The sequence below is a fragment of the Kryptolebias marmoratus genome, linkage group LG6 (assembly GCF_001649575.2).
Source record: "Kryptolebias marmoratus isolate JLee-2015 linkage group LG6, ASM164957v2, whole genome shotgun sequence".
Lineage (NCBI taxonomy): Eukaryota > Metazoa > Chordata > Actinopteri > Cyprinodontiformes > Rivulidae > Kryptolebias > Kryptolebias marmoratus.
The window spans coordinates 2,398,995-2,410,306 of record NC_051435.1 but is presented as its reverse complement, the minus strand read 5'-3'; the positions used below and the strand labels follow the sequence as shown (position 1 = coordinate 2,410,306).

The window sequence follows — 11,312 nt, the reverse complement described above, 5'->3', positions numbered from 1 at the left end:
AGGAGGTGCAGGAGGTGGAGGAGGTGCAGGACGTGCAGGACGTGCAGGAGGTGCAGGAGGTGAAAGGGGCGAGCGATCTACCTCCAGAGCTCGGAGGCGCTCCAGCAGGGGGTTGGTGTCCGGCGGGTTTTGCTCCGCCTCCCCGCCGGCCTCCGGTGAAGCGGGCACCTCCTTCTTCTCCTTCTTCTCCTCCGTGGGACCCTCCAGGCTGTCCTGCTGCTTCCACATCTCCTCCAGGAGTTTGTCCTGGAAAGCAGATCTGAGGTCAGAGCCTGAGAGCTGAGATGTTCACCTCTGCCGGACAGAGGACGGAGACACAGGACAGAGACACAGCAGGACGGAGACGGGTGTCCAACGGCACCTTGTAGGCCTTCATCAGGTCCAGCGGGTCCACTGGGGGACCTTCCAGAGAGTCCTGGTTCTGCAGCAGCGTCCGGACCGTCTCCTCCATGCTGGAGACACAAACAGGAAGTCAAACTGCTTCACAACGATTTACACAAAAACACACAACAGCATCTAAACTATGAGCTGAGCTCATTTAAAGGAAGCTCGTTGTTCCACGGTGAGGGACGCCTCTGATTAGCTGTGGCGGCCATCTTTAAACGGGGCCGTCGACGTCAAACGATCATTTCCTGTTTGAAGCGTTCACACAAATCTGTGTTTCCAAACGTGGATCCGAGTGAATGAATGAATGAGTGAGTGAGTGAGTGAGTGATTGAGTGAGTGAATGAGTGAATGAATGAATGAATGAGTAAATAAGTAAATGAGTGAGTGAATGAATGAATGAATGAATGAATGAATGAATGAATGAGTGAGTGAATGAAAGGGGGTGGAGCTCCTCAGCAGCTTTTTATCATCTTAACGAGACGTGAAGCCTTTATGACCTGCTTATAAAAAACACCAAGAGGCTAAAAATAAAAACTCGGTTCTCTCTGATCTCCGACAAGATTTATAAATAAAAGCAGAAATTATCTCAGTTTCAAGGAGGAACGAGTCAAAATATTCATCTGGAAACACAGATGACCTTTTCTCCCCCTGACATTTTCTGCAGAATATAGATCATAAAACACATGAAGAATAAAAAATCTAATTAAAATAACTCCGCGTTCGTTGCTTGACTTTGAAACAGGAAGAAAAAACAGAAGAAAACTCGAGAAGCCGACTTGCTGCCGACTTTTCTCAGATTTATTAACTGAACGACTCGATTTGGCTCACGGGCCTTCAGTTTGACACCTCTTCAAAGAAAGAGGTCAGGCGTCTCTGTGGTGAAGGTCCTACCTGGAGAAGTTCTGCTGCAGTGTCACCATCTGCTGCAGAGGCTCCGCCCCCTCCCTCCTCTCCACACTCAGGTGCTACAGGTTCTGCCGCCGGCGGGTTCTGGGGACGGGTCCGACTCGGCGCCGTAGCTGCGGGGGACAGAAGCAAACAGCTGCATCTCAAACGTGATTCCAGAGAGGGAAGCTTCCAGGTCCTCCACATCTGTGAGGAACGTTTGGAACCGAGCAGAACCGCAGAACCCTGCAGGCTCTGCTCGGGTTCCCAGGGAAACCTCACGTGTTCTTCAGCTGTTTATAGCTTCTTCTGCTCTCTACAAACTTCTCCCCAAAACTTTAAATGAGAACCTTCGGCTGCTTTGATGTTAGTTTTTATAACTTTTACACTTTTTTACAAATATTTTCTCCACAGAAACACAGAGTTCTCTTCAGCTGCTTCGAGAACTTTGTTCTCTTTGAAACCAGCTTCAGCTGCTGTGCTGCTAACTTTAGCTTCTTGCTGCTGTTTTGCTAATATTAGCTACTGTTGGTGAGTTTTAGCTTCTGTTCTTTGGCTGTTTTATATCTGAATCTGTTCAGAGAATAAAAGTCTGAAAACCTGAGCCTGAATTTAATTTAGTAGTATTATTAGCAGTAGTAGTAGTATTGTTAGTAGGAGCAGTAGTAGTATTTTAGTAGTAGTAGCAGTAGTAGTAGTAGTAGTAGCAGTAGTAGCAGTAGTAGTAGTATTGTTAGTAGTAGTAGTAGTGATTCAGGGAAATTTTAAACATCATCTTTTGATCATTTTAACATAAATAAATCTTCTTTTTCAGATTAAAGTTGTTTTAAATCCACATTTCTGAGAGAATTTATTCAACAGAGAGGAGGGCTGGAGTCTGAAGATGTTTCCAGATGTTTCCAGCTGCGTTCAGGGGATGTTTAGCTGAATCAAGGCTGCCCCCTTGTGGTGACTGCAGGTCATTGCTGCACATTTTGAGCAAAAATCAGAAAAATAAAGACATTCTGACAGAAATTTACTTTGAGGAGTTTCCTTCCTCTGGGTTCATGTGGAGGATTCACTCTGAGCTCATTTAGACTTTAAAAGTTTAAAAATCAGGAAAAAGTTACTTAAGGAAACTCATGTTAAATAATAACATAAATTAGTTGTTTTGTTGTATTACTCAGGGTTTAAAAAAACTAAGAAACTCCTGAAAAGAAAAAAATCTACTGAAATCATTCTATCAAGGGTTGGGATTAAATATAAACATTAACAGATTAAGATGAATTAAAATAAAAAAATACTACATAAAACATGTTGATCTTTAATTTAACGATAAATCCAGCAGAATAATATCTTATATCTGTATATTTTGTGACCCAGATTCAACCACAGGAAATAATCGGGCACAGTTTTATAACTATAATTTTTCCTTTTAACTGTTTACAGATTAAAACTCTTTTTAAATAAATTAAAATAAACCACAGATTAGATATGAATCTTTTTCTTTGCAAGCTTGAAAATTAAGTTTATTTGTTAGTTTATTTGTTGTTGTTTCTAAACCCGACTAAAAATAATCATTAAACGACATTATGCTGATTTATTTGAATATTATAAAGTCGTCCAGCAGATGGAGCTCTTCACTGAGTTTAGCTCCAACATGAAGGAGTTTTATTTCATCTAAAAAAAAAACATTTTATTGTTAATTATTTAACATTTAAATGGATATTTAAGTTTCTCTTTCTGAGGATTTTCTGAAAGTTAAGGCTCAGGTGTTCAGGGAAGGTAGCTATGATAAAAAATAAAGCAACAAATAAAAAAATAATAATTTTTTTATATATATATTTGTTTGCTTCCCTGGGAGGTTAGGGGTTAAAAACTCCGTTTGACGCTAAAATATTTAAAGTTTTGATTTTAAACTTTAAAAAGTTAACAAATCTTCCGTTTTAGTGATTTACAAACAGATGTTGGGGTCCAGCTGACTTCCTGTGGCTCTCAGCGGATGTTTTGGTTCAACAACAACAAAAAAAAAACGCAGAAGAAGAACCAGACGCTGAGCTCAGCGGCGCCCTCTGCCGGCCGGCGGTGGTACTACAGGCCGGCGGAGGTACTGCAGGCTGTTTTATATCAGATCAACAAAAACAAATAAACAAGCAACATATTAACACATGTAGAATAATAGGACACATAATATAAGTGTCTACAAATATTTTATTAGCAGCATAGAGGAAATAAAGAGCAAATTCAGCAATTTTGATGAGAGGAAGCTTAGAGAAAATAATTTCTGCTCATAAACCTTTAGGTCATTTTTACCTCCACCAAGGTGGTTCTACTTTCTGTAACATCTGTCTGCTTTTCTGTCTGCACAGCTGGACACCTCAGGGGTCAAAGATGATGCCTGTTGAGTTTAAGGTTCATGGGGTCAAAGGTCACAGTAACCCCTCTGTCTCTGCTCCTACATGTGAGCCTTTAGTTCCCGGTTGTGTCTGTTTGGTTTGTCCAGGTAAAAACTGAAGAACAGATCTGGATTAAATGTTAGATTAAATTCTGGTTCTGATCCAGATTCTGACCCAGATCGCCCCGAGGCCTCGGCGGAGGTTTGAACTCTCTGAGAGCTTCTGGGTTTTTTATATAAATTTAGCTTTTTGATCACTATAAATACATTAAACTATAATTAATAAATTTATTCAAACTGCCTGAGTTAAAATAGAATTCATGTAAAAAACTTTGGCTCTAAAACGATGTTTTATATAAATATATGTGGTTAAAACCAGAACTGAACCAAGAGTTTGGAACACATGAAATTAAAAGTTCTGTATTTAAATTGTTCACATGAGAAAACTTCTGTTATTATAAGATTTAATCTTTAAATGTTGGAATGTCCAGTTTTATTCCCCTTCTGTTTGAATCACTAATATAATAAACATTTTTAGCTAATAAGTTTAATATTTTGATGCACTGGTATTTCTTAGGGTATGTTTTATTAACAATCCAGGCCAAAGTGACGGCTGTCAGATTTATAAATACGATCATCTCTGCGTCCTCAGAATAAGAGAATTAAATGTGTCTTTTATTCTGACGATGATTCGACTCGTTTTCCATGAAAAACAAACCCAAACATCATCATTGGAAGCTCTTTCCACCGCAGGGTCTCTGTTCTTACAGCCGATCCACTCGGTGACGACCGGTTCTGTAGACGAGGTCTCACCAGAGGACAAAACGGACAACAGGGGACGGTTTATTAATCCTGCAGCTCTGAGGGTTTCCCACAGATATTCAGTGACACTCGGCTGTTTCCGTCTCTTAACGATATAAATCACAATAAATCCAGCTCGTCCCTTCACGTCTAATATCAGAAAAACTTCCTTTTCTATTGGTCCTAATGTGGACATCTGACCCGTCTTCATCGGGACGCGTTTAGAAACCGCAACAGAAGCAGGAAGTTGAAGCCACAAAGATGGAGCACCTCCTATTGGCTGCCTCCAGTGCAGATGTTAAGCCCCGCCCCCTCCACGTAAAGCTCTAACTTTTTGTATTTTCAGGGTGTTTAGTTTCGTTCGAGTTTTAAAGGAAAGTGTGGCGCTGCGCTGTGATTGACAGCCTGTTAGCCAACCGGGAGGGTGCGTGGGCGGGGCTATCGAGGGCACGTCGTGGGCAGACTCTGGTTCCAAAAATACAACCAGCCAGCTCCCCAAAAAACAACATTTTGGGTTAAATTTTGAACCACAGAAGTCAAAATTTATAAGTTATATGTTCTGAAGTGAGGTTCTAAACAGTTAATATCTTACCTGTTGCAGAACGTAATGTTGGATTTAGTTTTTAATTTCAAACCTTCCCTGAGCTCTTATCTCTCTGCAGCGGCAGACATTTCTCATCTCATGCTCAGCTCCAAACGACTCCGGCGTTCAGAGCACGGCGGTGTTGACTCAGAGAGGAGCGCTCTCCAGAGTAAATAACGTAATTACACGTCTTCCTTTTGGGAGGGAGGGAGAGTAATTTACTATAATCAGGGCTCTGATGTAAGCTTCGGGGTGTTTAATGAACACATACCTCTTCATCAAATCACGTCCTGCTGGTACAATTAACAGCTTGTCTCGTGGCGGCAACAGGCGGAGGAAAGTTATTTAGACTCATCGTACGGCAGGGAAACAAACAACCGGAGCCCCAACGTCCACCATGTTTGTTCTCTAAAGCTTTTATTCAGGGCTTTTATTTTGTAAGGATCCAAGCCGAGGAAGAGCGAAGTGGCGCTAAAGCTGCTGCCAGGGGCTTGTCGGGGTCACCGTGGTAACCACACGCCTGTGTCTGCCACTCCCTGACAGCACTCTTACTAAGGCAGGCGGACACACAGAGTAGAAAGTAAGCCTCAAACAAACAGAGAGTCGAACTTCCTCGATGACAAACGTTCATTTTTAGGTTTTTATAAGTTTTAAAAAGCCTCACTTCCCGTTTTGAAGATAAAACGCTGAGTTTAGATACGGTGGAAGTGAATGAGAGTTTGGGTGTGAAAGAAGACAAAAATATCTACATTCTGATGCATCTGTGTCACAAAAGAACTGAGAGAAGTAAGAGTTTTTAGGGTGACATCAGCGGTAAAATCTGGGGAAAAAAATCACCAAATTAAGCTGCGATTTTGTAAATTTGTCTTGATTTCTGACTTCTCTCGTTTTGTTATAGTTCATCTTTCTTTCAATGTATTTAACTGAAAATAAAGTTTTATCCTCACCTTCATCTGTTCACCTCTTCACCGTAATCACCTCCTACCAGCGCAGTTAAAATGTTAAAAATGTCAAATAAACTCTAGATTTCTGTCATCTGTTCAGGCTTTAAATTATTCTTTATTTTCTGCTGTCAAATTTGTCTCCAAAGCACAAAAGACGGCTCAGTTTCACCTCTTGGTTTAATAAAATCACACTTTTTTTTTTTCCTACGTCATTAAACGCACCGCTGAGGTCGGAGCTCCATCTGATTGAGACGTTTTAATTTGTAAACAACAGTAAAATAAACAGATAAATAATAAATAAGATGCTTCAAAAGTCAAACTTGTTTGTCTTTAATAACTTTAGTTTGCACCAAACACTGACTTCCTAAAATACCGTTAGCTCATGCTAGCTAGCTGATGCTAACAGCTGTTAGCATCAGCTAGCTAGCACCAACCCAAGTTGTAACAAATTAATTGTCCATATTTTGTGTTGTTCTTTTTAAATTAGTCGTTTTAACTCAATATTTGTGTAAAAAACTTGGTTTGTTTGGTCAAACTGTCCCAATCAGGAAATCCTAGTTTCTCTCAGAAAAAAACAAAACAACAAAATTTAGTTTTTTATATTTTTAAACTAAATAAAAACCATTTAAAGCAGTTTGCTGCCCTCAGTTAAATCAGTGTTAGTTTTTACTTTAAAGCATGAATGATGATAAGTTAATTTAAATGTAAATAAACACATAAATTGTGTAAATTCGTAATTTAACACTAAATAAATTTTATAAGGCTTAAAAAGTCAGTAACTCTGAATATAAATGAAGCTAAAACGTTAATAATATGATGAATTTAAACGAATCTAATAACAGAGATCAACAATATTGCAGTTTTAATCATGTATTTTGTTATAAAACTTAATTTGAACGTCCAGTAAACCAAAAAATATCCAAAGAATTCAGAGTTTATTGTCAGATCTGAGTGGATCTTAATATTAAAGATGGAGATTTTATGCGTCTCTTTGCTCTCCTTCCATAAATAGTCCTGAGCCGAGATATTTTTGGCACAAAGCAGTTTTTTTTTTTTACGCGTCCTTGATGCTGCGAAGGTACCAACTCTCTGTAATTAAAACGACGCTGCAGAGATTTTTATTCCGACTCAAACGGGGATTAAATGTTTGTTGACGGGAAATTTAACTTAAACTAAACTCAGGAGGAAGATGGACGGAGCAAACAGCTAAACTGTTGGTTTTAATCTAAAAAAATAAACCAATAATTAATAATAAAAAACAATTTAAGCTGAATATTGAACATTTTTGTTGCCTTTTTGCTTTTAATTTAAATATATCACATTGCTTAGTATAAAGAAATGTGTTAAAGTTGCTTCATAAATTAAGATATTTTTACAAACTAATTAAATATTTTTGCTGCCATGAAAGGCGACAATCGTGTAACTGCCTGTCTGTTAGCAAAATATCTCATGACCCACTGGACGAATCTTAATCCTTGGATGGACGTTTAAATCTGATTAACTTTCAGAGTCAACCTGATTCAAGATGGCCGCCGCAGCTAATCAGATTTAGCGCCTGTAGCTCTGTCATTTCTGCAGATGCTGAGCTAAAACTCGATGTGGTAGTAGCTGAGAGTCATTCCCAACTCGTACCCGGAGCTCTAACTGATCTTTGGCTCTGAGGGCGGCAGGCGATATGCATGTTACCTGAAAGGTCAGAGGTCAGAACCGCTCAGAGGGTCCTGAGGCGACCAGATGTTCGCTTCAGACATACTGTTGAGACAAACTCAAATGGATAAAAACTGAATGAAAACATAGAGGCAACTTTTCATGCCCGGATTCACCCCGAAGGTCAGACCGTGCAGTGAGGATCCATCTCAGACTCTACAGGCCTCAGTCAGCAGGTCAAAGGTCAAAGGTTAAAGCCTCTTCTCTCTAAAATCAACATGGCAGCTCGACTTGAAGGAACCAGAAGACTTCAGGACCAGGACCAGAACCAGAAAGCTGAATGGTTGACCAAAATCTGCCTAGTGGTTCATGAGATGTTTTATTAACCTGATAAACAAACACACACAGGCAAAAACATTATCGCCTTTCTACCTGATGAGGCAGTAAACATTCCTCTGTTGGTTTCTGCGCTGAGTCAATCAGTGGTACGATTACTTTCAGAAAAATTTAAAAAATAGATTTAAATAATAATATTTTTGTGAATTGTATTTCCCAGACGGATGACTAAATTAAGCGACATCTGAAATGACCGACGTTAGCCTCCTGAACTCACTGTTGACCTCTGACCTCTGCGCAAATGGTCCCCATTACCTTGCTTAGTGTTGTGGGATGTTTGGAATTATGAAGAGAAACGAGATCATCCTGCTGACAAAATCCGTCCCAATATGACCCGATCTGACTCAGTATGACTCAATCTGACTCCTCAGTCTGACTCAACGTGAATCATTTTGACTCACTCTCGCCTAATCTGACTCAATATGACTCAATATAATACAATATAAACATGACTCATTCTGACCCGATCTGACTCCGTATGACTCATTATGACTCATTCTGACCCGATCTAACTCAGTATGACTCACTCTCACCCGATTTGACTCACTATGACTCAACGTGACTCTATCAGACTTAATATGACTCAATCTGACCCCATCTGACTCCTCAGTATGACTCAGTCTAACCTGATCTGACCTGATCTGACCTGACTGCTTCAGACCTACATGTTTGAACTGAACAGGCTCAGAGATCATCTTTTTATTTCCTTTCCCAGGAAACCGAAGGATCAACCATCGGTTCTGGTCCCATTTCTTCAGAGGACTCTGCAGACCCAACCTTTCAGAAACCATCAGAGCTTCAAAGATTCCTCCAGGTCTCCTGTTTCGGAACCATCCTAACCTACTTTCCGAGCACTTTGGCTGAATCGGGGTGACTTGTTGCTAAATCTCCACAGTCATGAATTATACATGTGGAAATGCTGCATGAGGCTTGAACACAACATGGCACCCCGGCTCCGCAGCGAGGATCGGTTCCAAAACCTCCAAATGTGTCTGAAACGTAAAACCCAGAACGCCGTCAGCATCCTTACCCTGACGGTCTCCACGGAGACGGATGCCAGCAGAGTCAGCAGGCTGGGCGCTCTCCTCAGAGCCTCGTCCGCATCGAGACGCCGATGTGGGTCAGAGCCGCTGGAAGCATCCCGGAGCCGGAGCCGTCACGGGCCCAGCCTCGGCCGCATCCTCCGTCTGCAGCTGCTCCAGATGTGACGCGCTCCAATCCACGAGGGTCTCACATCCAAGCCCGATCAGATCCTACCCCCCACCGTCGAAAACCGAAAACCCTGCCTCCGTCTCTCCTCCCCCCTCCGCCCGACTCACCGCCTCATCGCTCTATTTCTGTCTTTTTGTGATGCTCAGCCATACTTCCACTTCACTGCTCCCTCTCTGCTCCTCAGCTGTGCCTCACTCAGCTTTCGCCCAGAGGATGCTGAACATGTGTTCAGGGTGGGGGTTGGGGGACTGCTGACTTCATAGGTGGCACGCTTACTCCTCACGCTGATAGGTCAGGGAGGACGGCGCCGGGCATGTTTATTTACAGATAAAAATCTCAAACCCTCCTGGTTCTGAGTGGAAGCGCAGGGACGAACGTCTTACTGTGGCCGGCCGTGGCTTTCCACTGAACGCAACGAGAAAAGGATCGTTTAAAGATCCTCTGAGAGCACAGATCTGCTCGGGGACAAAACGCGGCACAGCGCTGCTTTTTGTTCAAGATGCACATCTCTGTTTGTACGACGGGAGAAAAGAGGAGGAAAAGGGAAGACGTGGGAGTATTTGTAGGGGAGAGGAAGACAAACAGCATAAAGGAGGGGGGGGTGGGGGAGAAAGAGAGCTTTGGAATATTTATAGACGGCTGAAAGGAGAGAAATAAGCTGCTGTTCCGTCTCTGCAGCATCCGTGCAACACGGAGGTCTGCAGCAGATGTATTTTTAGTCCAAAAAAATCCAAAAAGAAGGAGTTATTTCAGGCTGAAGCGTCTCTTAAATGGTTCCTGATTCAATAATCTGCAAGGGGAAGTGCGCCTGATCAATAAAACAAAGGGGTTGTGACAATCAGAGGAGCCATTAGGCTGAGTCAGAAAAGCCATCAGTTACATGAGAGCAGGAGGAAGATTTAAAGTTTTATATTAACAGTAATAAATCCCCGTGTTTGCTGTTAAAGGTGACATATTTCTGCTGCTCGTTAGGACAAAATTAGGCAGAAGAAACGTAATTTTCGATGCTCGGCGTGTGACTTTGCTTGCAAATTAACAATCCGTGCATGCAAACGTCTGTGCGGAGAGCAGAGTACCTCTGGGCGAACGCTATGACCTAGATTGGGCCTTGATGCTCCCGAGCCTGGCAGGCTGAGTGTGTGTGAGCGTTTCAGTGCCAGCTACAGAGTAAATGCATGTGTGTGTGTGTGTGTGTGTGGAGGAGGCAGGAGGGGAGCTAAATGGCTGCAATGCTTGTGTGACTAAGAGCCTCAGCTGGACGGCTGAGAGCTGATCCTCCTCCATGAATCCTGCCTCAGATCCAGCTCCACAGAACGTCAGAACCAGAACCAGAACCAGAACCAGAACCCTGAAGATGGTTCGACTCTGTTAGAGAGAGAGGCTCAGCAGAAAAACACCTCCACTGACGGAGGCTTTAAAACCGTCCTCCAGAGGGTCTGTGAGCACGACGCCGGGGCGGAAAGACATCAGCAATCACCTTTAACAGCTGCTGACGACCAACACGAGAAGGGTCAAAGGTCATTTCCAAACCATCTGGAGTCCATAGTTCTACAGAGAGAAAGATTAAAGACAGCTGCTGATTCACCCTGAAGGTCAGACCGTGCAATGAGCTCCATCTCAGCCTCTACAGGCCTCAGTTAGCAGGTCAAAGGTCAAAGGTTAAATCCTCAACATGGCAGCTCGACTTGAAGGAACCAGAAGACTTCTGGAGCAGAACCAGAACCAGAACCTCAGAGAGCTGAGCAGAAACGCTGGAAAGAAGAGTGGAACACAGCTCCTCCACAACCAGGAACCCACTGAGAGTTCTGCTGCTGGAGGAGGTTCTACAACCTGCTGGGTCCAGGTTTTCTGTTTCTACGTTTGGGTTTATTTTCTGTAAATATTGTTCCACAGAAGTAATGTCCTACAGCTAAAGGCTGTAAGGAAACTGGACCGTGCTGCCGGAGGCCTCGATAACTGCTGTAAAAATAGCCGCGGCTGTCACAGATGGAGAGTCTCCCACAGAGACGGCGCTGATGGGAAACGTCCCATCAGCAGAATGTCCTCGAGTAAACACAAATGTCCTTTTCACTCCAAAACAGGA

At 42.4% G+C, this 11,312-nt stretch overlaps 1 protein-coding gene across 3 annotated transcripts in view; it reads right to left on the bottom strand.

Moving 5' to 3' along the window:
* Nucleotides 1–10,828, bottom strand: part of LOC108249337 (nck-associated protein 5) — a 42,897-nt gene extending 32,069 nt beyond the window's left edge. For all 3 annotated transcript variants that reach the window (XM_017438648.3, XM_017438649.3, XM_017438650.3), the window contains exons 1-4: nt 9,048–10,828; nt 1,279–1,406; nt 362–452; nt 82–246 (exon numbers count right to left, since the gene is read on the bottom strand). In XM_017438648.3, coding sequence (XP_017294137.1) covers nt 82–246; nt 362–452; nt 1,279–1,307 — 285 coding nt within the window. In that variant the 5' untranslated portion in view covers nt 1,308–1,406; nt 9,048–10,828. The remainder of the gene's footprint in view (nt 1–81; nt 247–361; nt 453–1,278; nt 1,407–9,047) is intronic.
* Nucleotides 10,829–11,312: the final 484 nt, after the last annotated feature.